This window comes from Trachurus trachurus (assembly GCF_905171665.1).
Source record: "Trachurus trachurus genome assembly, chromosome: 16".
NCBI lineage: Eukaryota > Metazoa > Chordata > Actinopteri > Carangiformes > Carangidae > Trachurus > Trachurus trachurus.
In genome coordinates, this window is record NC_139902.1 from 11,605,197 (window position 1) to 11,631,193 (window position 25,997).

Here is a 25,997-nt window from a genome sequence, read left to right on the forward strand (position 1 = left end):
TTAAAAACCCCACATGTACTAGTTCAAATCGGAAAACTGCAGTTGCTGTCTTTTTTCATTTTTTCATTTTTGCCTGTATGCTGTACAGACTGATGATGCAAAAATCAATCCCCATATTTTTGTTTTCTCCTCTTAATCATTCAGTATTGTAATATATTTAATATAAAATAAAACTTTCATCAACACGACTGTCTCTGCTGTCTTTTCTAACAGCTTCAGCTTACTGGTAGATGAAAAAAACACTACATGAATAGTAGAAAACTGTCTCCTTTTATTTATATTACAACACTCCTGTGAAACACTGATCCAACACTAACCTCATTTAGCCAAGCAAGAGTCAGCCGGATATGACTGATCCACTTTAATCAGTTCCTTTGTTGATGTCATTATGAAATAAGTGTTTCTACCATGACTCACTCACCCCCTTAAGACTGCAGACTTTTTAGTGACACGTCTTCAGGCTTCGTGAAATTCTGCACAGATATATTAATTTTACATTTGGCAAAAAGACCAGCTGGATCAGATTTTCTGCACTGAGGTATCAAATCAGTATCAGTGCATCACGACAGCACAGAGAAATAAAAATAAATACAATCTTACAATCAGATAAAACAGAAAAAAACTGGTTGGTAGAAATGCACTTCTCAAGTTCAAAGTTGCTGAGGACTCCAAGTATCATTCAATGTATCTGGAGCTGAAGCTCTGACATCCTTTTTTGGACATGCATACAAATGACTTTGATCAAATAGTTCACAGTGACTCAACTTGTGTAGCCTTGTAACATTTGTATGTAACGCAGGTGATGGTTAATAAGAAAGTCAAACATCTTCCTAAAGTGCTCTGAAACTGCAAAGTTTCAGTTTTGTGACAGACGGATGACGTTCACCTGCTCCTAAAGTGTTCGACTTCAACAGTTTGAACCTTTTTTAGCAGACCGCGCTGTAGGTTGACCGCAATCTCACAAGATGTCCGTGTTTATCACAAATGTCCACGTGAGGGATACCTTAGCGCTTGCAGTCTTTCCTGATGGTTGGCTTTGGTTGCCATGGCTGCGTCCTCATCAAGCGACTCTCGGATGCAGCTTTTTAACTGGTCAATACCGAACCCAGTGGCGGCAGAGACGGGAACCACGTGTTTGAAGGTAATGTACTTCTTAGGTATCATGTCAGCAGGCAGCAGATGGGTGAACTCTGCGGGAGGGACAATGGATGAATGTTGACAACAAATAGTTGTGATTCTGGTTGTTATCGGTCAAAATACATGTTCAAATCACTGACCCATGTCTTTATAAACTTTGTTGATACTTATTTTTCAGTTTGACCAGTGACAATATATAGTGATAAAAATGTAAATACTATTAGGTGTGATTTGATCTGGCATGACTGAATTTAACACCTAATCAGTCCCTGGAAAAAGTCAGCACACTATTTCTGCAATTAGCTAATGAATAAAAAATAATAATTAAAAAAAAACATCAAATGTACCATCTGGGTTCTGTAGATGTTCCTTCAACTCTTGTAGCTTGTGCTCGGCCTCAGGCAGGTCCATCTTATTCACCACCAGCAGAGCAGGCTTCGACACCAGCTCCTCTTTGTACAACTCCAGCTCCTTGAGACAGTGAAGACAGAGGAGGAGGATGAAAGAGATGGAAGAGGTAAATACAGTATATAAAAACACATGAGGCAGATGATTCAAATCAGTGAGAAGAATATTTACATACAGTATTTATATATGCAGTGCCTTGCAAAAGTATTCATACCTGTTGAACCTTTCCACATTTTGTCATGTTACAACAAACTTGAATGTATTTTATTGGGATTTTATGCGATAGACCAACACAAAGTAGCGTATAATTGTGAAGTGGAAGGAAAATGATACATGGTGTTCACGATTTTTTATAAATCAAAAACCAAAGTTGAACTTTTTGGCATACGTGCAAAACGCTGCTATGTATGTGTGGCGGAAACCTAACACTGCACATCAACCTGAACACACCAACCCCACCGTGAAACATGATGGTGGCAGCATCAGGCTGTGGGGAGGCTTTTCCTCAGCAGGGACAGGGAAGCTGGTCAGAGTTGATGGAAAGATGGATGGAGCTAAATACAGGGCATCGGAAAAGCTGTTAGAGGCAGCAAAAGACCTGAGACTGCGACGGAAGTTCACCTTCCAGCAGGACAACGACCCTAAACATCCAGCCAGATCTATATGCTTTGATCTACTGGTTTGGATTAAAGCATATCCATGTGTTAGAACGGCCCAATCAAAGTCCAGACCCAAATCCTACTGAGAATCTGTGGCAAGACTTGAAAACTGCCGTTCACTGACGCTCTCCATCCAATCTGACTGAACTGGGGCTATTTTGTAAAGAAGAATGGGTAAAAATTGCAGTGTAAAGATGTGCAAAGCTGGTTGAAACATACCGCAAAAGACTTGCAGCTGTAACTGCAGCTAAAGGTGGTTCAACAAAGTATTGACCTCGGGGGTCTGAATATCTATGCACACCACACTTTTCAGATTTTTATTTGTAAAAATCTTAAACAACATGTATCAAAATGTGGAAAAGTTCAAGGGGTATGAATACTTTTGCAAGGCACTGTACATATTATATTAGAAACACAAATTGAGTAGTGAATAGTGTTAGTTTCACCTTGGTGAGAAGCTGCACAGTTTCAAAGGCCGACCTGAACGGTGTTTTACTGGCCAACTGGAAACCACAAACATCCACCTGCAGGCAGACAAAACACAATCAAACGAGACCCCATAATCACCATCACAACTTGTAATGTTTTAGACAAAATCAACCACATCCTAACTGGTTGTATGAAGGTGTCCGCTCATGTGCTGTTTGTGTCCACTCACCACAAACAGCAGCTGCCTGGTCCTTTCCACATGCTTCAGGAACTTGTGGCCCATGCCTCTGTTTATGTGAGCGCCCTCGATCAGGCCTGGGAGGTCAGCGACTGAGATCTGCCAGGAATAAAACAAATGACACAAAAAGAGAGAAAACCCATTTTAATGGACAGTTAAAATACACCAATTCACCAAAAGCTTAAAAGCATTTCCCTTACCTGCTTGTAATCTTTATACATCAGTTTGCCAATCTCCGGCTTCAACGTTGTGACTGTGGAATAAAGAGGGTTTTAGAAATGGCACAAACACAATAAACACAGTAACAGTAAACTCACATTTGTATCAGTTGAACATACAAGAGTAGCTGGCAATCTGCGGTGTGGCGTTAGACATGGCTGTCAGCAGAGAGGACTTTCCTGCATTTGGGAACCTAAAAAACACACAATTACAAAACATCTTAAAGCCAATTTGAGGCTGAGCTGAAATTAATTCATATGTTCATGCGTGTCTCTTCTCTCACCCGACAAGACCCATGTCAGCGATAAGTTTGAGGTCCAGCCGGATGTGTTTGGCGCGACCCTTAGTGGGCTCAAACGCAGAGAAGTAAGAGCCTCCGCTCCCTCCTTTCGCCACCAACACACGGTCACCGTCAGTGTTCAGGTCCCCTTGAAGACAGAATAGGGACAAAAGGCACAATATTTACTGTTCATTTGGATTTTCCATCCCTTGATCATTGTCTCTTCATGTACTTCTCCTCCTAATCAACTTTACTGGTCATTATTAGTTTTTCCATTGAACATATCATATTACCAAGTATTCCGCCGTCATCAGTGGTGACGGTGATACCAACCGGGGCAACGATCTGTTTATCCACCCCCTTTTCCCCTTTCAGTGTTCGGACACTGACGATAAGAAAAAGAAAAGACTCAATAAATACACAATACAGCTCTGTCTGAAAGGTCTCAGCTGCTGTTACACAAGTCTGACACCTATAATCCAAACTGATGTCAACTCAACCTCTGACTTGGCACTTGAAACTGACCTGCTGTTGCCTCCTGCTCCCGCTACGAAACGTTTCTGTGGATATTTGTCTTTGAGTCTCTTCAAGGTCATGTTGTTTGACGCCACCACCCAAACATCTCCACCGCTTCCTCCCTGTCCCCCAAGACGGGGCAAACCCATCCCACCGCTGCCCCCACGGACGTACAGACGGAGATTGTCCACGAAGTTTCCAAACTGCAAGGAGACACAAAAGATGAGGCTCACAAATGTATCCGATCATCCAATTATTATTATGCAACTCAGTGGAAAACAGAATAATTTGCAAACATGGTAGTCAGCCTGAGTGAGCAACATAAAACAACCAGTACATTAACTGTAACTTTTAACTGTAATTTTTTTTTTATATTCTTTGTATTGTTTTGTTGGCCACATGCGATCTTGTCTACAAATACAAAAGTCTTGACAGTCTCTTGATTTCATGTGACCCCCAATATATCAAGGAAAACCATGAATATGGCACAATCCCACGTTTAGCCTTTACCAGAAGTTTCAACTTATTTATGAGTACTTTTTACCTGTTTCCAAAGTCCAAGATGAACTTTCATTCTTAAAAAAGACCAGAAATGACCATGACAACAGACGAACAGTGTTGTGTTGTTGAAAGCACGAGAATAAAATATAAACATAACAAAGATCTGTCAAACTGCTGTATTAAAACATAAAACTTAGCTTAAACGCTATACGCATTTAACACCGCAATTAAACTGGATCCAACACACCAGAGACACCGACAAGTTCATTATGATACAGTAGACGAACGGGAATACATGTTCATAAAAGGCTGAGAAGTTGCAGAGATCCCAGAGCGAGTTGTTTATGTTTTTAATACACTTAGCCTGTTAGCTTCACAGCCAGTGTCACGTTTACAGACATTAGTGAACTCTTTACTGTGCATTAAATTATTCTCAAGACATTAAAATCGGTTTTGTTTCGGTGCCTACCTTCCGCAGACAGGCTCTGCTGAGCAGGACCATTTTCAGTGGCGTTTATTGCCACTTTTCGTGTTGTTCACTGAGGTAGAGGTTAGCACACACGCGTTTGTGCTGAGGACCGGAAGTGATGGTTTGTTTCTCTCAGCTCATTGGTTGATGACGCGGAGGGGGCGGGGCCGTGGGCGGGGCTCTCTCCTCCAGTCCAGAACCAAACATCTGTCTAGTCCAGTGTCTACACACATACTGGTGCAGATAAATTCAGTTTTTTCCACCTTACAACACAGAACAATACCATAAAGAAGAGATTGTAACTCCTGTATTTTGAATCAAGTAATTACTCTGAACATTTAATCAATTTAAGTCCTGTACCAAGAGTTTTCAGGTGCTTGTACTAACTTCATACTCCCCTATATTTAGTTAACAGCTTGTATCACACCTACTTAAAAAGAAAAACTGTCTGTAATCCCAAAGGGAAGCATTATTATAGAACTATCCACACAACAGTACATTACATAATAACCTTCTTCTTTACCAGCCAAATCAATATCAATAATATGTTCATAATCCTACAAATACTGGTATTATTGATAATGAGTAGGACTACTTCTCCCTTTGACACTTAATGCTGACACACTCAAAATCTTGCATAGAGATAGACACAGTCAGATATTCAAAGTCCTCAAAGGAAAAGTTAAATTGGTGCTGGTGACGGTCCGCCTCCTGTCATCTAACATCATTACGGTCAGAAATCCCACATCCCACCAGCAATAACTTATTACAGAGAGAGTAGGCTGTCTGCATAACATAGGATAGCAAGAATGCAAAAACTCTAGATTAGAAACTGTGGTTTCTCAACAAGAAAACACTATGGTGCTATCTTTATCACTTTTTCCACACACAACTTGGTCACCAATGCAGAACACACACATCTTTTAGTGCCCAGTTTCCAAATGTAAAAAAAAAAAAGTAGGTTATCTGTCAGTAATTTCACCCCTATTGAAAGCTCCTTTGATAACTTCAACAAATATATCTATAGTATTACACTATGACTATGTGGATGTTGAGGTCATACTGACCCAATTTACTTGAAATCCTTCTATGTACGTGGACACAAATAATGGTTCATACACAATTATAATGTAATTGTAGTTAAGGCATTTTAAAGTGTTTATCATTAGGCTACATCAACCAACAGCACCATTTTGGTGGTTGTGTGAGTCGTTATAAATACCGAATAGACTGACTTCAAGTTTCACCTTAATAGGACAGAAGTGACATTTTTAACGGTGCAACTCAAAAAATGCCAGTATGATATTGACCCAAGTCAAGTAGAGATCTGGCTCCAACACTTTCATGTTGTCGGTTGCAGGTTAATAAATATCTAGGGTGATTAAGCAGAGTTTTATTAGACTGACAATATCGGGTTGCCCTAATCATGCCTAACTGTTCACTGCATTTCTTGTAGGCAGAGGTTAATGAACAGCAGCAGGGAGGATGCTGAAGATGCTCGGATCTTCCGGTATCTCCTGTCTGCGTGAACGCGCACACGCCTGCCGGTGCAGAGTGAGATGCGCATGTGACGACAAAAGCAAATGCAGGACCCTGTTTCTCTTTCTCTCCGTCTTTCTCACACTCTCTCACATACACACTGCCACCAAGACACGGAGAAGATTTAACCCCAAGACGACATTTACGGGCTGATCAGACCTGAATATAAGCAGGTCTGCTCGGATTTTTTTTTACTGCACGGAGGTAAGTGGGTGTGCGCGTTTGTGCGTGATGACAAGAGAGAGAGAGAGAGAGAGAGAGAGAGAGAGAGAGAGAGAGAGAGAGAGAGAGGGAGAGGCTGGCTTGTTATCTCGTGCAAGACCCCAGGACAGTTGTATAGGTCCTCCCACCGCCGGTGTCTGCCTATTTATACGATTAGAGATGCAGCCTTGGGTCGTGATAGCAGGACGCGACTGGAGGATACAGAGATAATTCACAGCGCGGTAAGACATCCTGTTCTTAGTGCGGAGTGTTGCGGATGCCAGTGAGTGTGTGTTTGACCTAAATTATGCAATGATGGTGACATAGCTGTTGTCGCATGTGCTCCTTGTGCCTTTTGGGCGCAGGTTGCAAGGACAGCTGCTCGAGAGTCCGGGGTGTAGTGGGAGGTTTGAGCCTGTGTGGGTCCATGGGGATGATGTGCACAGTGCGGGGTATAACTCAGTGCTACATCATTCAGCTCCTCCAGTGTTGTCTGTGCTGCAGTAATGTTCGCACATATAGCTACCCAGTGTAGAGCTGGTTTGAAGTTAATTTTGTAACTGACCTGCAGGCTTGCAAAGGTGAGGCTGTGGTAACGTAGTTGTAGGCTTGAAGAAATCAAACACAGAGTCAAAAACAGAAAAGTCTTTAAGTCAATAAGAATATGAGGAAACCATGCTTGAAATGCATTTGTATCATGAAATAAGTGTTTCCAATTGAATTATAGGCTACACAGAGCGGTGGAGTCTAAACTGCATGTTTGTTATTTCAGTGATGACAGTGAACATACAAAAGTCATTTTCAACCTACAATACTCAGTGCACCATGTTCTAGAAAAGTATTGTCCATCCTCTCCACACATGCTGCAAAAAGCGCACATTAGTGCATCAAAGGGGAGAAGACAATGTCTACAACAAACAAAGTCTAAAACTAGGCAAACATCCTGGTTGGATTTATTTGCATATTACTTTAAATGTTTCTATGATGTTAATGCTATTCAGACTTTTTCCATAAGTTTGGACATTGGTGCAGTAGTTTTTTTCTTTGGTATTTAATTAATTTGGCATTAAATTGCGCTTAATCTAAAAGATGCAGTAATTCACACAGTTTTATCCATATCATTGACTCATGCATTTGCATATCATCTCATAAATGTTTTGAAATAAGTGTAGATGCTCCATAATAACTCTACTGGCTAACCAAAGATGGTCAAGGGAGTGAGTATCAAGCTACCATTGCAAGCACATCCTATTGTAAATAAACAATCTTGTTTATGTGGATTTGTCCAGACTTGGGTATTTGAATTTTGAAAGCTCCATCTTTAAATTGAGATAGGTTTGTCATAAATTCTGCAAAAGTGAAGATTGAACTTCCTTATTGATCTGCAGTAGGCCTAAATTGTATTGGTCTGTTAATCATATGGGTAAACTTTGTTAATTACATTTTTTCATTATTTTATTGGGAGAAAAGGTTGAAAAAACAAGACGACACTCTTTAATCTAAACATGGGATCCACTTACTGTAAGTCCACCAACAGTAAGAGACACATTTCTATCTGAAAGTTTTGGCAAAATCAACTTTTAGGACTGTAAACACTGTGAGGTTTGTCAAATTGAGCAGTGGCATGGAAATACCAGTATCAACCTGCCAACTGGGGGCACGACACTCTCCAAACAGGGCAGGCAATGTGTGGAATCCCAGTGCTTTCATTGAAAAGGGTAAACAAGCCAACGACCAAAGACAACCGGTTGGCTCACAGACACAGGTCAGACAGGGGGAGGGAGGGGAGGTGGGAGAGAGGGAGAGAGGGAGAGAGAGAGGGGTGTACATAAAATGAGGCAGACTGTATTGGCAGCAAGGGGACATTGGAGTTATAGGGGAAGTGAGCCAGAGTTTGGAGATACAAGACAAAAGCATTGTGGGCCATGTTTTGGTTAGTATGAAACTGGGGCAAGTGGACACTGCTCGCTCTGGACAGTGGGTAATGTTTTGGCGGGAGTGTGCGTGTGTGTGTTGGTGGTGGGTATAAAAGGGGGAGGAGGAGCTCTGATGGTTTGGTCTGTCAGCATGCCAGGACCACATTCTCACCCTGCTGCTGTTGAAAGGGGTGGTAAAGACATAAACAGGCCCAGTGGGATTAGGGCCCACTCGGAGGAGTGATCAGGGGGGATTTGCTGCCCGGCGGGCACACAATGGCACTGTCGCGTAACACACAAACACACTCTACACATGCTCACCGGCAACGTTTCACAACAGACCCAAGCCTACATAAATCTGATTAGAACTCCCTTTTGTTTGGGAAGCGGTACCAGGGTTAACAGAGGCTAGTCTCGCCGCGGGCCACATTTGATAGGACAAGGGGGGTGTGAACGTTGGTGGGACGGCAAAGAGAATAGCTGGGGGTACGTTGTGTTGTGGCGGGTGTTTCCACGTGTGCGAAGCCCCAGACAGACAGGGAGGGTCATGGCTGTGTGTGGAAGCACAATAACAGGATGAATAAAGGTTTTTTTCCCCCTCGATGCCTGTGTTTCTGAGTCAGCTGATGGTGGTAGATGGAGACAGGATCTAAGCTAATGAGAGACCACAACAACACTGGCAGACACAAAGACAACAAGTTAGTTTGAACCTGTTTAAATACAGAAATATGAAGCTCTGCTTTCCAGTTGGAATTTGAACTCTGAATTGATGGCTCCGGAAACATGTTCAACTTTGCTCATATATTTATTGCTTTATTTCCCCTCAGTGCCGGCTCTGGCCCAGGCTGCAGCCATGCCTCTTCTGGAAGAGACCACTCTGCCGCAAGACCACCCATCTACTGTTCCTGTGGTCATCATAGGTAAACTCCTGAGCTTGCTGTTACTTTCCTCTTGGTCCACATTTTGAAATATTTTTGTAATGCTGTGTTCCCCCAACATGATGTTAACCCACTGTTTCACAAACGTGGGCTTGTTTTCAGGCAACGGGCCATCAGGTATTTGTCTGTCCTACCTTCTGAGTGGACACAAGCCCTACCTGGATACGGCAACTGTCCACCCAAACCCAATACTGTATAGGAAACTGCAGGAGACTAAGCACCTCCCCATCACTGAGCAGGTAAACATTTGCAGATAGATTGAATATTTACACACTCCCATGTGCATATGTTCATTTATGTCATGAAAGGGACATTTGCCTGCAGGATCTTGAATATTTGAGCGAAGGTCTTGAGGGAAGGTCAAGGAATCCAGTGGCTGTGCTCTTCGATACACTACTTCATCCTAACGCTGACTTTGGCTACGAGTTCCCCCCTGTCCTTCAGTGGAAGAGGGACAAGCAGCAACACATCCCACATCTGGTGCTGGGAAGAGCAACACCGGGAGGTGCTTGGCATGTAAGCCACAAGGTTTAGTCTTCGACACCTTTGTACCTATCCATATCTTTCGTCAATCCTTTTGTTTTTGTGCATTTTCTTCTACCCTTCTTTTCTATCCTCAGGCAATGGAAGGGTCCATGCTGACTATAAGTCTTGGCATCTGGATGGAGCTTCCGGGTGTCAACTACAGGGATTTGGTCAACGGGAAACGCAGGTGAAGACATGGGCCAAGGTTGTTGACAAAGACATGGTTCGACATTTAATTCTGTGCTACCTCATTCCTCATTGTCTCTCTCCTCTCTAGGGATGTAACCAGTGACAGAGCCACCCCAGATGAGATCTCATCCTATTATCGTAATTATGTGAAGCTTAAGGGCCTGCAAAAGAATTTTGTTGACAACACCTACGTGACCTCCGTCCAGAAACTCTGTCGGGGGCACGAGGAAGAAGGCTTGGAAAATGGGCATACTGATCAAGGGGTGGGAGATGGTGGGAATGAGGGCTTTGAGGGAAATGGAGTTGAGGAAGTAAACAGTGGAGGTGGGGGGGCTCTCTGGGAAGTAAGGGGATACCAACAGGTACAGAACGACACTCACGTCCCCTTTTCTCTGTTTGCCGAAAATGTAGTTCTGGCTACTGGTGCATCCGATTCACCGATTCGATTAGGTGTAGAGGGGGAGGACCTACCGTTTGTATTCCACAGTATCTCAGACCTTGGCATGGCTGTAAGCCGGAGAAAGCTGGATATGAACTCTGATCCAGTTTTAATTGTCGGTGCCGGTTTAAGTGCCGCAGATGCAGTTCTGTGCGCTTGCAACAGCAACATTAGAGTGCTGCATGTCTTTCGTAAGAGTGTAGACGACCCAGATCTCATCTTCAAACAGCTGCCCAAGACCCTGTACCCAGAGTACCACAAAGTTTACAACATGATGTGTTCTCATGCCTACACAAATGTGGCTCCCTCCTCTGCTCCCACCAGACCCCAGGCAGTTAGCATTGCCTCTTCAGTATGTGCCAAGATGTGCCCAAAGCCCCAACTTGCCTCAGGTAACATGGCTGGTAATGCCAATGTCAGCCTGTTTCCAGACTACACCAGTTTCCCCGAACACTGCGTGGTGTCCTTCCAGTCTGACATGAAGTGTTTGCTGCAGGGGAAGAACTCCCTCAAGGCATTCAAGATCTCCATGGTCCTGGTGCTCATTGGGACCAACCCGAACTTATTTTTCTTGAAGGGGCAGGGCCAGTACCTGGGTCAGGATCCAACAAAACCCATCTCCTGCAAGCAGAACCCCATTGACATCCACCCCTACACTTTTGAGTGTACCAAGGAGCCAGGTCTGTTTGCCATGGGCCCACTGGTGGGAGACAACTTTGTTCGGTTTTTGAAGGGCGGCGCTCTAGGCATCGCCTCCTGTTTGCTGAAAAGACTCAAGAAGAAAGGGAAGCTCATCAGCAATGGCGGGAGTAACTTCATTTGAAAACATGATGGAAAAAGAGCGGTATAAATTGGTTGTAGGGCACAGCTTTCAAGAGCTTTTATCATCTGATAAAAAAGGGAGGGGGATGGTTTTAATGTTTTAATCATTAATGCAGTGTTTTCTCATCAAAGCTTAGGCATTTGTACAACTTTTTAAGACCAAAAGGACAGTGGATGTACACTAATTAGTTTCTAAAGAAACAACTTTTCAGAGTCTTGTCTGACTTCTTAAGAAGTCCCAGAAGTCTAAGCTACCATGTCCCAATGTTTTGTAGTCAAACTGTAACCTCACAACTGAATGGGACCTTATTTTCATCAGGGTTATTTGTTTGTTCACCATGTGTCTTTCAATCCATTTACTAACCTTACTTGCTGTCGTATCACAATATGGTCTTGTTTTTCTAAACTTTAGGAAACAGAACATTAAAAAGTAGAGGCGACTTCACTAATTCTTATTGCAACATTCAGTACAGCTTTATCAGTCATGTGCAGTCACAGATCAATCTGTGGGCCTGCTTACAAAACTTACGATTATCCGAACTTTACGCAAAATAACCAGAAGTGGTGGTTGTTTGCAAGATGAGACGCACATCAGATGTGTGAACGGACAAGTTCTTGGTTAGTCAGTGGCTTAAGGTTCCCGATTATTATGAGCTTACCACTTTGTTTTTTTTTAACTTCAGATATTCTTCTTTGATTTGCTATTGTAGTTAGTGGAGCCATATACCTAAAGAATTAGAAAACTCAAATAAATCCTGTTGCTTTGATTATAATGCTACTAAGAGACTTTCTATGCAAAATTTACTTGCAGATCTGAATGTATTCTTAGACACATATGACCAATTTTACTACAGATTGCACCAAGATTGGATCCAAGTGATATCTCAGAAGTCATCATCATTAAAGGGTCACTCTGGTGTTTTACATCTCTCTTCCTTTTTTATTTACCTCTATATGATAATCATTATATTTGTTAAGATTTACATTCAAAACAACAGCAAATCGACTAAATCCACACCAATAATATAGTAGTGATATTTTCCTTATGTATTTTGAAACTATGAATGGCTCCTGTCATTTGGCATCCAACTCTCCATTATAATACATGAAAATACTGAATATTGTATTAGTTTATTGAAAGGAGTTTAATGTGGTTAGTAGTAAAGTAGATAAAGCAAGACACACCAGAGTGGCCCTTTAACTACAGTCTTTGGAGAGAATTGCCAATTATACTATGACTAGAATATAGTGAAAAAGTAAAGCAACTTTTTAATTTTGCTGTCAATTTATTGATCTTGATGCCACAATTTGAACACTGTGTACATTTTAATGTCACTTTGGACAGCCAGTGCCAGGGTAACTGCATCCACACTGAATTCACATAGATAAACAGTGGGGGAGGTGGGGGAGGCAGGAAAAGCACACTCACACAACAGCCCATTTTACAATGATACTATCCAAACAGTTTTTTTTTTTTTTAATCATTTCTTTATTTCTAGCAATCCAAATCTTAGCATCCCCTTTGTATTTTTGTTGTTTCATTTCAGTATTTCTTAACAAAGCATAGTATTTAGATATCCCTCTAAAGACTAACATTTAAACTCCACCTTGAATCTATTCATACGGTCTGAGCAAGACTGGATAGTATATCAGTATTTATTACTGAACATCTGTGATTGGAGTAATGTGACAGTAATAATGTGACATGTTGTTTGTTACACTACAAAGCAATTACTAAGTCATATTTCTTCCATAACTGTTACACACCAACAAGGCAAGTTCACAGATAGTTTTCCCACTCATGTTGACTTGTAGAACAATTTGTTTTCCTCATATCACATCATCTGTATGTGTGCATCTCTAAATCCTTCTATCACTTTTAATGCAGCTTTACCGTTAACGACTACTGTTCTGTTAAGTGCCAAATAACAGTTTAGAGAGGATATAAGCAGTGACTGTAGCCATACATTTTATATTTCTGCTACAGTTTGCACCTTTCAGTAATTTAAACACAGCCTGTGTTGCCATACAAATATTTTTTTGTGTCCCACTAAGCACAGCTCAAGGTTTGTTTATTGTGATGTGACACTTTGATCATTTTGTAGGGGAATTCTTCTTTCATACGATACAATAGACAGAGACAGCGTTGGTGGTGAAATTACTAAATAATATATGTAGTCACATTGCTTTTAAATCTAACAAAAGTAGTTTAACACATAACTGTTTGAGTTTTGATAATAATATAACAGTAAACTAATGGAACTCATGTTACTTGTGTTAAATATTGATTTTCTGCGGAATTATTCCTTGACGCTTTTTTCACTGACTTTTGAATATTGTTTTGATATAAATATCAAATATATGCATGTAGGCATGAACGACTGCTTTGCAGCAGCTGTTTTGAGCAGAAGAGATAAAAGTGCTAAAAGGGCAGACTGGGTGACTCAAAGGGGCGTTAACTCTTATTATTTTTGAAGTTGAAAGTGAAATATGACCCTGTTACATCTGGGTAAGACACACACCTGTCCACTGTTTTGAACTCAGAAACAGACTCTGGTTGCTTAATAAAGTGCCGACAGGTTTATTTAGTGGCCATCTAAGAGTACAACTTAGATTTTAGTAGTTAAGTAGTAAACAAAATAATTCTGTTGAACCAACTGTGTTTCAAGGCCAGTTTCCTAACGTCTTGTGGCCACTCTGCTGCTCATGACTTTTATTATTGCACAATTTATGCTTAACACAGAGTTAATTCTCAACTTGTACATGGCACTTATTGTGAATATGAAGGGACACATGGATTTCAACTTTCAACAAAGAAAGGCCAACAGATGTTTGGCATGAAGACTGGTTATCTGAACAGTTCTGGATCTATAAAAGTGCCTGAGGTGGTTGGCTGTGTCAGAGATAGTTATAAAAACTGTTACACTTGAATTCACCTCAAGTTTCTAGTTCAGCTCAAACCAGGGAACACATTTGGTCTTAACTTCAAAACAAAGGAGAAGCTGCTTTCAGCATGTAGAGCTTTAATGCTCTCTTGTACAACTGAAGAGTTTTTAATGTTTTGTATGCCGTATTTTTTATTATTGACAAATAAAAATTGAGAAAAACTCTCTGAACATGAGACTCTTTTGTTACATTGCTTGCTGTCAGTGGCTTAATTGGATGAAAGTATAAATGCATTTGTAGACAGAACATGTATCAGAGAAAACTAAAACACTTTTCTGATTATTTTAGCAGACATGAAGCATAAACTTAATTTTGTATCAGTCAACATTATGGGTAAAATACTGAAACAGACAACATGAGTTACAATTCTGGGGTATATTGTGTTGGTGGAGTCTGACGTACTTCCTTTGTCTCCAAGACGAATTTCCACTGGAGGACTTCAAGATGAAGGCATTTTATCTTCTCCTGGTTAGTTTGGAGGGGTTGTACCTAAACACACACACACACAAGGGTTTATCTCATAGGTCCGTGCACGGCAGGATGGGCTTTTAACATTCCTCATGGATCATTCCTCAATGTCCTTAGAGGCATTTTGAACAAACAATAAAAACAGCCCAAATTAAGCGCTATAAAACATGGACAGTGTTTGAACAGCTTAAAGCAAACAGGCTTCCTATAAACCACGTCTGGAAACCTCGTTTAGACCTACCAAAAAAATACTGGATTGTTTTCTTAGTGGCAGGGTCTGTTCACCGGCTACGCATGACTGACTGAGCATGACTCAGTGATCAAACAGCTCAGCCTTGACACAGACACACACACACAAAATCAATCTCAGACTGTCTCTTTTCTGCTTAGTCAAAGAAAACACAGCAGCTGCAGCTTACATCACCTGTTTCCCCACAGAGGCCCCATGTCCATAATTCTCAGCTAATGATGTTGTCTGGACTTTATTATAATGACAGAGGCTGAACAGACTGTGTGGAATCTCTGTTTTGACCTTCATTAATACTCAGAGTCCGGCTGAGCAAGCTCTAACGCAAAAGACAGGTGTAAATTAAAGGTGTACCAAAATTTTATAAATCAGTACCCAAATTTGAATTTCCAAGGGAAAAAACTAACGTGCACACATGCAATAGTTAACATGGAGACAAAATGTATTTCTTTAGACCTGAAGTCTAAATCACAGAGGAGGAAATACCGTTACGGTATAGAGACAGAGTGGGGAACCTGTCTGACCAAATGATAGAAACAAAAAGCCAGACAAAGTAAAATGTAAAACATTATACTAAATTACAGGGCAAACATTATTTGTAGATGATGACAATTCATAACAAATAATAAAGGTGTGTTTCATGTTTCAGCCATTTGCAGATAATAAACAAAGTGGTAAATACTAATACTAATATAATACTAATAATGACTAATAATGCAGTTTTCTTATTGGTTAAGACCTGTAACGTGACACATGTATTTTGGTTAATTAAGTAAAGTTATGGATTATTGTTTTTCTCAGTTTATAGCACAGTTTTTGTTTTATGACAGAAAGAAAAGCTTCTCTGTAAAACCTTTTGAACGAAGAACATGTACTGTGCAGTTCCAGTTTTGAAGCACGCGTCAACTACAGTACATGCTCGGGCTCTACAGCTTTAGTGGGCATTTTGCAGAAAAAAGACGGAGCCAAACTAACATTTCAAAATCTACATAATTCACAAATATTATACTGGCTGGGAAATTATTACTCACTGCCTATGGCCAGAAGATATTGTACCGTCAGTGTCGGACGAAAAAAGAGAGGACTTTCCATTATTACTTTGAAAAGTGTGCAAATGGCACTTCACACACTGGAAAGTGGACACCCAGCATTTTTTTTAGGAAGCTGTGAGTGGTGGAGTAAATTTCAGACAGAAAATGTGAATCTCTTCCTCACCTGAAGAGGTCGTCTCCTATGGTCTCGTCCCGCCTGCTCTGTCGCTCCTCCTGAAGCAAACACAGGCTCAAGATCATGAATGGAGCTTGGACAGATCACAGACACAAAGAGGCAGACAGAAAAGAGATATAATTACCTCAGCTACGTCTTTCAGCCACTCATCCAGGTCAGTGTTCTTCGCTCTGTTGTGAACCAGCAGATCAGTGCCTCCAATGAAGTGAGGTGCTCCATTCGCACCTGGAACTCGCTTCTGAAAATAAGCACACAAGGAAATTCAAACATGAAAAGGGAAAACACCACCAACACCCTCTATGTGTTGCAGGTTTCGTTGCAATTTTGTTTTTGTGCTTCTTGGCAAGGTTGAAAGTTGATTTTGAACATATTGCGTGTGTTTCACAGGAGATGATGCGTCTTATCAGTGCATACAGTACATAAGCATCACTTAAACGTGTCTGACTCACAAATAATGGGTTCAAATTGTACTTTTTTGGAACTGGATGTTCTGCAGCCTACCCATTAATGAGAGCATATTATTTCCATTTAAAAACTGATGTAATTTAATTGTTAGAACTCAAAACGGGAGCTTTATGATTGCAGCTACATGCATTAGACAGTCTGTTGTGACTTTAATAATTAATTTACAATCAGTCTTAATTTCAGCTGAGGCTCGTCTGGGGTGCATTGCCGTCTGACCTTGCGGAAACATTTGTAGTTCTTTGCATCAACATTGTCCGTCATTTGCTTTGGTTTGGTCTTCGGACGTACGCTCACAGTGAGAGATCGAAATTCCACCAACACCAGCTTTTGAGGAAGGTCTTCCTCAATCTTAGACTCCTGAAAAACAGCAAATCAGGAATTTAACTTTTGTCCAGTGGACAGTTATTATTTTTTGTACTGTAGCGTGATTAATCGTTTCCAATGCTCTGTCAAAATCTTTGCTGATATTATACATACACATCAATACTGTCAGAAAACATTTTGTAAAAAAGACCACTTAGCTTGGCTGAAAGAAAAAGATACAGTATGTACTGAGCTAACACTAAGGAAGGAAGAAGACAAAAGTGCAACAACAAGAGCTTTTTTCACAGAACTTACTTGAACCTCCTGTTTGATCACAACTGGTTTCACAGGCGGCTTAGTTTCTTCTTTAGGCTCGCTAACATCTGCTTTGAGCAGATCTAAATCCTACAGGAATAAAGGGTAAAAATGAGCATTACGCAGTTGTGTCTTGTGTGAATGGAGATGGAAGTTTTAATTTACTTTCTCTCCATAACTAGTGGAGGAAATGTACTAAACAAAATGAAGTGAGGGTAAATCTTCTCTCCTCACCTCAATAAAAGACACCTCGTCCTCTTCAAAAGATGGCAGAATGTCTTTTTCACCTTTGCTAGCAGATGATACATGTGAAGGTTTGGACTCGTGTTTAGTTGTGATGTTTTCTGAAGGATCCATCGGCTCGGTCTTGATGGAGATGATATGCTGCTCAGGTTTTTGGCTCTGGTCCTTATGGGAACCTGACTCTCGCCTTTGGTTGGTTTCACGCTCTTCTACATTGAGGCGTTGTCTCTTGCTTGAAGACGAAGTCTCCGCCATATTGAAACTTTGTTTCTGTTCAGCAGAATTTTTCCCTGTTGACTGTGATTGTTGCCTTTGTTTTTCTGAGGGTTGTTCATCAAAAAAATCAAAATCCTCAGACATAATAGACTCCAGTTCTTCCAACTTTATCGCTTCTTCCATCTCCTTCCTCTTTCTACCCTGTGGCTCCTGCTGGCCAGTGTGTGTGAACAGGTCTACTCCTGACTGGGCCGTGGCTGCAGAGAGCCTGTTGGAGTGCGAGTATGTTTCTTTAGGTTTGACCAAAGTGGTTGGTGACTGTAACCTGCTGATGGAAGATGCCAGTACAGGCCGCTTTGCCTCCGACACAGTGGTGGAGGACTCCTCTTCCAAAGGCCTTTAAGGAAATGGGTAACACGAGACTTGTTACATGTAATTGATACAATATATTTCAGATGTTTGTTACCAGTAGCACGTTTTGACGTAGTGAAAGTGATGTGAATTTTATCTCTAGAGCCCATTTTGTGCAGTGCTGCAATAAGCAACTAAAACAAATGTATAGAATATGACTTTAAAGGGATAGTTCAACATTTTTGAAAATTGGCCCATCGCCATGATCCCCCTAGTAATAGCAGTAGGTTCGTTACCTTTAATTGTTGGTCCAAGCTGCTTTTAGATCGGGGGAGAAGAATACCGAGCGGCGCAGCTACACTACGGAGGCTAATGGAATTTCTTGGTTTTGCTCATCAAACTCAGCAAATACACAACCAAAAAACTCAAAAACGCTGTGGTGGACAAGTTGTGACCTGCACATTTACCACGCTATGAGATAATAGCGGAAAGTTAAGAGAAGTGAAGCAAATACTCGGAACTACTTTCTTCAGTGAACCACTGGTCGGAGGGACACAGTGTGCGCACCTCAGCCAGTGCCATAGTATACGGACGTATCTGCAGTAAACAGGCGCTTTTGAAATCACTCCGCCGAGCAGCCGTCTAGAGTGTAAAGTCCGACTTTGCCTCTAAAACAACTCCATCTCGCAACTTTCCGCTATTATCTCATAGCGTGGTGAATGTGCAAGTCACAACTTGTCCACCACAGCGTTTTTGAGTTTTTTGGTTGTGTATTTGCTGAGTTTGATGAGCAAAACCAAGAAATTCCATTAGCCTCCGTAGTGTAGCTGCGCCGCTCGGTATTCTTCTCCCCCGATCTAAAAGCAGCTTGGACCAACAATTAAAGGTAACGAACCTACTGCTATTACTAGGGGGATCATGGCGATGGGCCAATTTTCAAAAATGTTGAACTATCCCTTTAAAGAGCTGAGACTGTTTTGTGATTGTGATACATACTCCAGCATCACTTCTATTTCTTTATTTCAATATTATAGTATAAAAAACCAATTTGCTAAAACTTGAAACTTAAACATTGGAAGACCTGTCAAATTAAAAATGATCCATCCATACATCTGTTTTCTAGCTGTTTAAGGTTGCAGAGAGTAAACGTAAAGGCTGCCAATGTTTACTATCATTTGTTAAGTGCTTTCACATGAAGTGAACATTAACCAAAGTGCATTACCTGTGTGCTAAAACAAAGGTGTTGTCTTCCACATGCTTAAAGAGTCAATGTTTACCTTTTCTTGTTGACTGGCTGAAAGAAACTAGTCATAGTCGACTGTTTCTGTGGAGAAGTTTGTGCTGGGACTCTTGGTTTCTGAGGAGACTGCCTCTGAAAGAACGTCTTCGCGCCACCACCACCGTTGGTCTTGTAGCTTTGAGGCTGGGACCTAGCGCCACTACTCCTTTCACCTGGAGCTGCACAAGCAGGGATTAAAAAAAATATTCTCACAGCATTAGAGGCATTGTAGCTCATATCACAGGTGAATTAATCTAAGCTCTGTTCTCTAAGCATAGAGGGTTGAAGCCTGGCTCTTCTTAAAGTAACATAATCCCCCATCAGAACCTTTAGAGCTCATTAATAAACATTATACCTTTGACGTTATCAATACTGAGCAGTTTAAAGGTATGACCTGTACCAAATGTGATCGATAACATTGAAGACTTCTTCCTAATCAATGCCGTTTATACATTTGGAACTGCAGAAAATATTTGTTCTCCATCACACAGAATAATCTGATCAGTTTCACAAAGGTTTTGAATAAAAATGGTGAGAGAAAAATGTGCAGCCATTCTTCCAGCTACCTGTTGGTCTGGACTCAGGCTTCTTCCACGGTGAGTTGGCGCTGTGAACAGTATTGAGTGATGAGCTCATTGTATCGGCCACGACGAACTGAGTGGACGACTTCTCAGCCCTGACTTTGGATCCCTGGTGAAGACCGGTGTTACCGTTTTGCTTCTTCTCAGGAGTTTCTCCTACTGCTGTCAGGCCGGGCACCTCACACAGCTGCGACCTGGCACACGCATAAATTACACACATGAAACTGGCTACCTGGAACGGAAAAGTTTGTCACAAGACTGATATGTGTGTGTGTGTGTGTGAGTGAGTGTGTTGGTACCTTTCTGGTTGCTCTGTGTTCACTGCATATGCTGTGATGTTTTGAGATGTGGCGGCTAACACGGTCTCCTCTACTGCCACACTCTGTGACAGCGAAGCACTTGGGATTCTGGTTTTCACATTTGGCCCTGACTCTAAAACCCAAACAAGACAGAAACAAATCAAAGACAACTGAGCAAAAAAAACAAACCAGCAAAGAAGTCTTTTTCGTTTTTTTTTTTTAAATCTGATCATTCACCTGCGTCTGGCATTTGACTGGTTGAATTACAGTACTTGTCACAGGAGGCGTAGATGGCAGCCAAACCAATCTCAGACTCTGTTATGACTCGAAGGCCTTTTCTGTGTCACCAGAGTAAGAAAAAATGCCAAAGATAGAGGGGGAGAGCGTTTTAAAGCATTCACAAGTCACTCACTGACCTCGACAAGTAATTTACCAAAATACACTTTTGAGTAATTTTCAAAAAAGGATAAGTTTGTGCAAACCTCTCAACAATGTTCTTCACAGAGTTGGCCCACTCTGTGGCGGAGGGAGGAAGCAGCGCTTGGGAGCTGCCTGTAGAAACGTCAACCACACAGCTCTTTGGAGACTCCAGCAGGCCCCGGGGCAGGGAGCTCTCCTCCAGAAGTTGGCTCTTGCCTCCTCCAAAACTCACTGCTGCACTCAGACGCTTCAGCTGCAAATAACACAGAACATCACAAATGGGATGAGAGAGATAAAGAGAGAGTGTCCGTGTGTCTGCTGATAATATATAATTCCCTACAGTTTAGTGCTAGCTGAAGCCACAGAGCCTTTCTTCCACTGCTGGTCTAACTCAAGGCCTTTCACAGTGATCCATCAATATTTTAGCAATTATGAAAGCGATTGCTCCAGAGTAGTGCTGTTGTACTAATGTAAACAGGATGGACGTGAGCAAGTCACCGCATATAAGAGATGTTTTCAAACAAACCTCACTTCATAATATATCACTTGACCTGGAGGACCATTTGTGATTCATACCGGTGATACTCTTTTTTTTCTTTTTTTTTCATTAGGCTAAAAGGTTAAAAATGAGTGAAAACTAGTGTACCAATAGTGAAAACTGGTAGGATCAAACAGACCTGTGATACATGAAGTAAAGGTACAGCAATACAATAAAACATGGTAATGAATTAATTCATAACTTTATTGAACTAGTTTGTTGCAAAAAATGACATGAGCTCATTATTTTAGTCAAATCAAATCAGGGCAAAAATTGCATTGTTGATAAGACTATAAAAATAAACATTACTTTGAAACCAGTAGGTGTTGTAGCTTGCTCTGGATATTTGTCATTATTTTTGACTTATCACAGACAGAACAATTTATGATCTCTAAAAAATAATCGATAGAGCCTGTAAGAGTGTCATAAACATTAGCTGCAGCTCTGGTAACAACGAGCCTCTTCACTGGAGCAGCGACTCTGCCCATGGGATCTGCTGGCTGCCAACTGCCTGGCAACTGATATTCAACTGATAAACATCGAGCTCATAAGATCATGTGACTTTCCGTCATTTCTTTTAATGACTGGAAAACAAGCAGGGAGTAGGGACATGGGCTTTCATCCCGTCAATAACAAGTGCTCCCTTCTGTGACTCATCAGTTCTGTTGTCTTTGATGGACGACGACAGGTACAAAGAAATTCAGACTGATCACCACCAATCCTGATATGTTATATGTGGTTATTTAGCTATTTTAGTTTATCATGAAGGAAGAAGTAGACAAACCTGCTTGGCACTGAGGAATATGAAGGTCTTTTCACTGAAAAGCTGTTTGCGAACTGTGACCACTCGAAGGTCGACGCCCTCTCTACTCAAGCTGGGCTCATCGATCTCAGGGATGAAACTTAAAAACAGTGAACAGCACAGATGAAACAATGCTCTGTTTGGTGTAGCTGGTGTTTATAGTACATGTGTAAGGATTGTTTCGTACCTCTCGGGTTTAGGAGGAAGCGATTTTTGCTGAACGGCGCTGTTGAGCTCTAAGAAGAACTCCGGCTTCACGATGGGACGACAGCACAGCAGAGCAGAAATAGTCTAATTAGGACAAGACACAAGCAAGTCAGCACACATTTAGGGAGAGACACATCACATGCACCAATGAGGATATGAAGTCTGGTTCCTTTCACCTTGATGGTGACTTTAACTGTAGGCATAACCAGGTGGGTGCAGTCCTGAGTCCATCCGTTGACCAGCTTTCCACCCAGAGCCAGCAGCGCCTGAGAGAGCGACGCCTTGCCATCGCTGTCCAAACACGACGAGCACACCACCGGCTTCTGATGGTCCACACTGATGCAAACAAGACACAGTGAGAAAGGAAGAAAATGCAACATTTTCAGAACAAATGTGTGTTGGATGTACTGTATGTTGTACTGATGATTTTATGAGTTTTGAGGAAATAAGATGAAGCGATGGCGCCATGCAACAGCCCAGCTCCCATTCCTGTTACATACCTGAATTTACTTTCAAATGCTCCAAATGTTACTTTGTCCCCTGACTTCAAGTTCACTGTTGTGTTCTCTGCAACACGCTGCCCGTTGACCGACGTGCCATACTTGGAGGTGTCTTTCAGAGTCAGGGTCTAAAACACATGGAAAAACCCATTTATTTGCTCACTCAACAAACAAACCATCCTACATCTTTCTGCTCAACGAGAAACCCATCAGTTTGAAATTAAGCCCGAGATGGAAATGTATCACAAGCTCAGAAAATCAATTAAAGCTCAAGTGTAACAACAAATGGACAGGACTGCAGTGGTGAAATAAAATGGAGTTGTAAATTATTTTTTCTATTAATCAATTGAAGATGCTCTTATGTCACAGTGGGTTTATTCATTTATTCATCAAGATTAAATCAACAAACAGAGAGACAGAAATTATTTTTATAAAAAAAAAAAACAAAGCTGGTGATTGTTTGATATTAAATATATATATATATATGAAAATAATAAAGTTATTAACAACCAGTAGTGTCAAAAAAGTCTAGTTTTTACAATGATATACAACTTCAACATCCAAGGCAACTGGTTTTAAACTTTTGAGTACCCACATTTACTACTGCTTTCCATTTTCACCAGTGCAACACCACCACCTTCTGCCATAAAACAGGTTAACGTTTTCCCCGCTATCAATTATCGATTTGGAACATTATTAAATGAATATGGTCCAATTAAAATTATCTAAATCTACACACCAATATGACATTATTTACTAAAGAAACTGTATGTACTAAGCAAACTGATGATCATGTGTGTGTTTTTAAAATAAATTCAAATCGGTGTCAGATTTCACTTTGTGCAAGCTCTTACTTAGGATTGTTCTTTAGCACCTGACTGTATCCGACTGCAAGTCTTATTGAAACCTCTACATCATGAGAAGAAAGACAGGAAGTGGTCATATTAAATTACCTACAAGCAGCTCGAGATGCCGTTAGTGAGGTCTGTTAGATTTTCTGCTAAGTCATACTGATAGGAAAACTGGCTTGATGCCAAGAAAGTGCAGCACGCAATTTCTATAAATGTTTGAAATTAAATTTCTGCTGTTTCTGCTGTGAAAACTTGTCACCATTGGAGTCCATTATAACTTAAAGATCACATCATCAGAGAATCAAATACTCTGTATTCCTTTAAAAGGCAGTTACGGCAGTGATTAGTCAATAATCAATCATGTACCCACTAATAAACCACACTCTGCCTGCGATATAGGCCACTTGCTTTGTCATGTCTGTCATTGTCTCATGTACATGTCCATGTCCATGTCCTGTTTTTCAATGCTTGCTATTGTTTGTCCTGTTGTCCTGCTACTCGTGTCTCCTGCCATCATGAGCTGTCATTATGCCATTATGTGAAATTTTACTTTAATACATTACGTAATTGTTGCCCTTTTCGGTTTTTAGGTTGCCTTTAACATCTGGCCGGGGACAGCGGATGAAAATTAGCCTGACTGGCTAACTCTGGCTCACTTACAGTTTCTTTTTAAACACTGTTGATTAGTGTTGTCTTGTCCCTGATAAATAAACCAATAAATAAATAAATAAATAAAATAAATCCTCCCACTGTTCCTTTCAGTCGCTCTGTTTTAAATTTAGGCCTATAACTTGATCAATAGGGTTGTTTCATCAATGTTGACGCTCCAACAGAGAGACATACAGTCTTCGATAAAATTTGTTTCTGGTCAGTATCCGTTACTGTTTTTATCTTATTTTATTTATTCATTCATTTCGGACATGTTAAATCAGACTTCATCACACATCATCTCAGTTTAAGTAATACAATGAATGAATGTATGAATAAATCAGTTACTGTTTTAATTGTACAGGTGACAAATGTCCTTGGAAAAAAAATATTCCAGTTGTTCAGTTGCACAGCAGCATCTGCAGTTCCCATCAGGCCATAACTACATTATATATAACTTTCTGACCATATCATCCCCTCATTTGCTATCGTTGTGTTACCTGGTCAGTAGCGGTGAGATGAGCGTGAGCCCTGCTGATGGACTGGTCGTTACCAAGAAGGATGTCACAATTCTTGCGTCCGACCACGTACTCTTTGCTGGCAAGCAGATAGTGGGTCTCACCTGTGGGTGACAGAGAGAGTTACACTGTGGACCACACGATGAAGAATCAAAACAATAGGCTTCCTGGTGGTATTATGAAGTGAATTACTTAGAAGTAAGAAGTAAGACAATTACTACTTAGTCTTGGTTACAACCTGAATCATGAAGGAATATAACCAGTTCTCTAAGAAGCTTGGAAACAACAAACCTGAGAAACTGTGTGAAAATGTACAGAGGAGATTAAAGGTTTCAATTAGATGTTCTCTGTTTAGAAAACTTTAGAGGCAGTTTACTGGTCATACTGTAGTATTTTCTTTGAAAGCATCCTCCTAACTTTATCTTAAGTAAGAAAACCCTTTGCCCACGACTAAACATATGGCATCTAATCTGTTAAGAAACTGGGAGGGATTTTAAACAATTATTCAGACAACTGCTTCTTCAGACGTCCACCCAAAACATCCAATCTTAACTAACATTTCAGGGACTGTTAATCAAATACCTCCACTTGTGTATTTACAGCAAACTACCCATTTTCTACGTTTATCTGTATTAATCACAAAGGTCTGCAGACACTTAACACAACTAACTCATAGACTGTAACAAGGAACTAACTACATCAACAAGCAAACTTTACACAAGCTAGCAGAGTTAGCTCGCTGGTTATTAATTGTTAGCAACCAGTCAAAGTTACCTCCGGGCTGCAGGGGGGTCAGTATCCACATTTTACTGTTATCTGCTGCGTTTTCGTCTATTTAAACTTGATGTAAGTCAGTTTTAAGGCTGCCAGTCCATTTTCTACCAACATAAACGATGCACAGGATCTGTGCGCGCCATCCAGTGACGTGCAAACACTGCGACGCAGAAGCCTTTCCAAAATAAGAGTCTCATCGAAGATACGTCTTTGGTCTCATTTACGCAGCCAGTGAGTGAAACTATCCCACTTCGCCCACAGAGACAGACAGACAGACAGACAGACAGACAGACAGACAGAGGGCTTATTTTATTTGCGCAACAAAGATTGCCTTCAGCTATGGAAGTGCCATAAAAAAATCTCCGTTTCTTGGC

The 25,997-nt window shown here is 41.0% G+C and overlaps 3 protein-coding genes across 3 annotated transcripts; 1 reads left to right on the forward strand and 2 right to left on the reverse strand.

Moving 5' to 3' along the window:
- Positions 1–251: 251 nt before the first annotated feature.
- Positions 252–4,972, reverse strand: gtpbp10 (GTP-binding protein 10 (putative)). Its single transcript, XM_083989637.1, has 10 exons — positions 4,857–4,972; positions 3,896–4,089; positions 3,664–3,755; positions 3,374–3,518; positions 3,210–3,283; positions 3,072–3,124; positions 2,863–2,970; positions 2,651–2,728; positions 1,485–1,608; positions 252–1,190 (listed from the first exon to the last, which is right to left on the reverse strand). The coding sequence occupies exons 1-10, from the start codon at positions 4,887–4,889 to the stop codon at positions 979–981; spliced, it is 1,113 nt and encodes a 370-aa protein (XP_083845763.1). The 5' UTR covers positions 4,890–4,972; the 3' UTR covers positions 252–978.
- A 4,150-nt stretch (positions 4,973–9,122) lies between these two features.
- On the forward strand, positions 9,123–11,426 carry osgin2 (oxidative stress induced growth inhibitor family member 2; the record flags this gene model as incomplete). The annotated part of the gene is made up of 6 exons (XM_083989232.1): positions 9,123–9,210; positions 9,340–9,432; positions 9,553–9,689; positions 9,775–9,966; positions 10,071–10,162; positions 10,253–11,426. Coding segments are annotated over exons 1-6 (1,689 nt in total). The 5' UTR covers positions 9,123–9,209.
- Positions 11,427–12,845: 1,419 nt separating this feature from the next.
- Positions 12,846–25,787, reverse strand: nbn (nibrin). The gene is made up of 17 exons (XM_083990198.1): positions 25,624–25,787; positions 24,832–24,953; positions 22,833–22,960; positions 22,509–22,668; positions 22,313–22,416; positions 22,108–22,225; positions 20,848–21,038; positions 20,603–20,703; positions 20,366–20,498; positions 20,052–20,260; positions 19,484–19,664; positions 17,631–18,252; positions 17,397–17,486; positions 16,995–17,135; positions 16,438–16,551; positions 16,302–16,351; positions 12,846–14,860 (listed from the first exon to the last, which is right to left on the reverse strand). Exons 1-17 carry the CDS (start codon positions 25,652–25,654, stop codon positions 14,827–14,829), a joined length of 2,529 nt encoding a protein of 842 aa, XP_083846324.1. The 5' UTR covers positions 25,655–25,787; the 3' UTR covers positions 12,846–14,826.
- Positions 25,788–25,997: the final 210 nt, after the last annotated feature.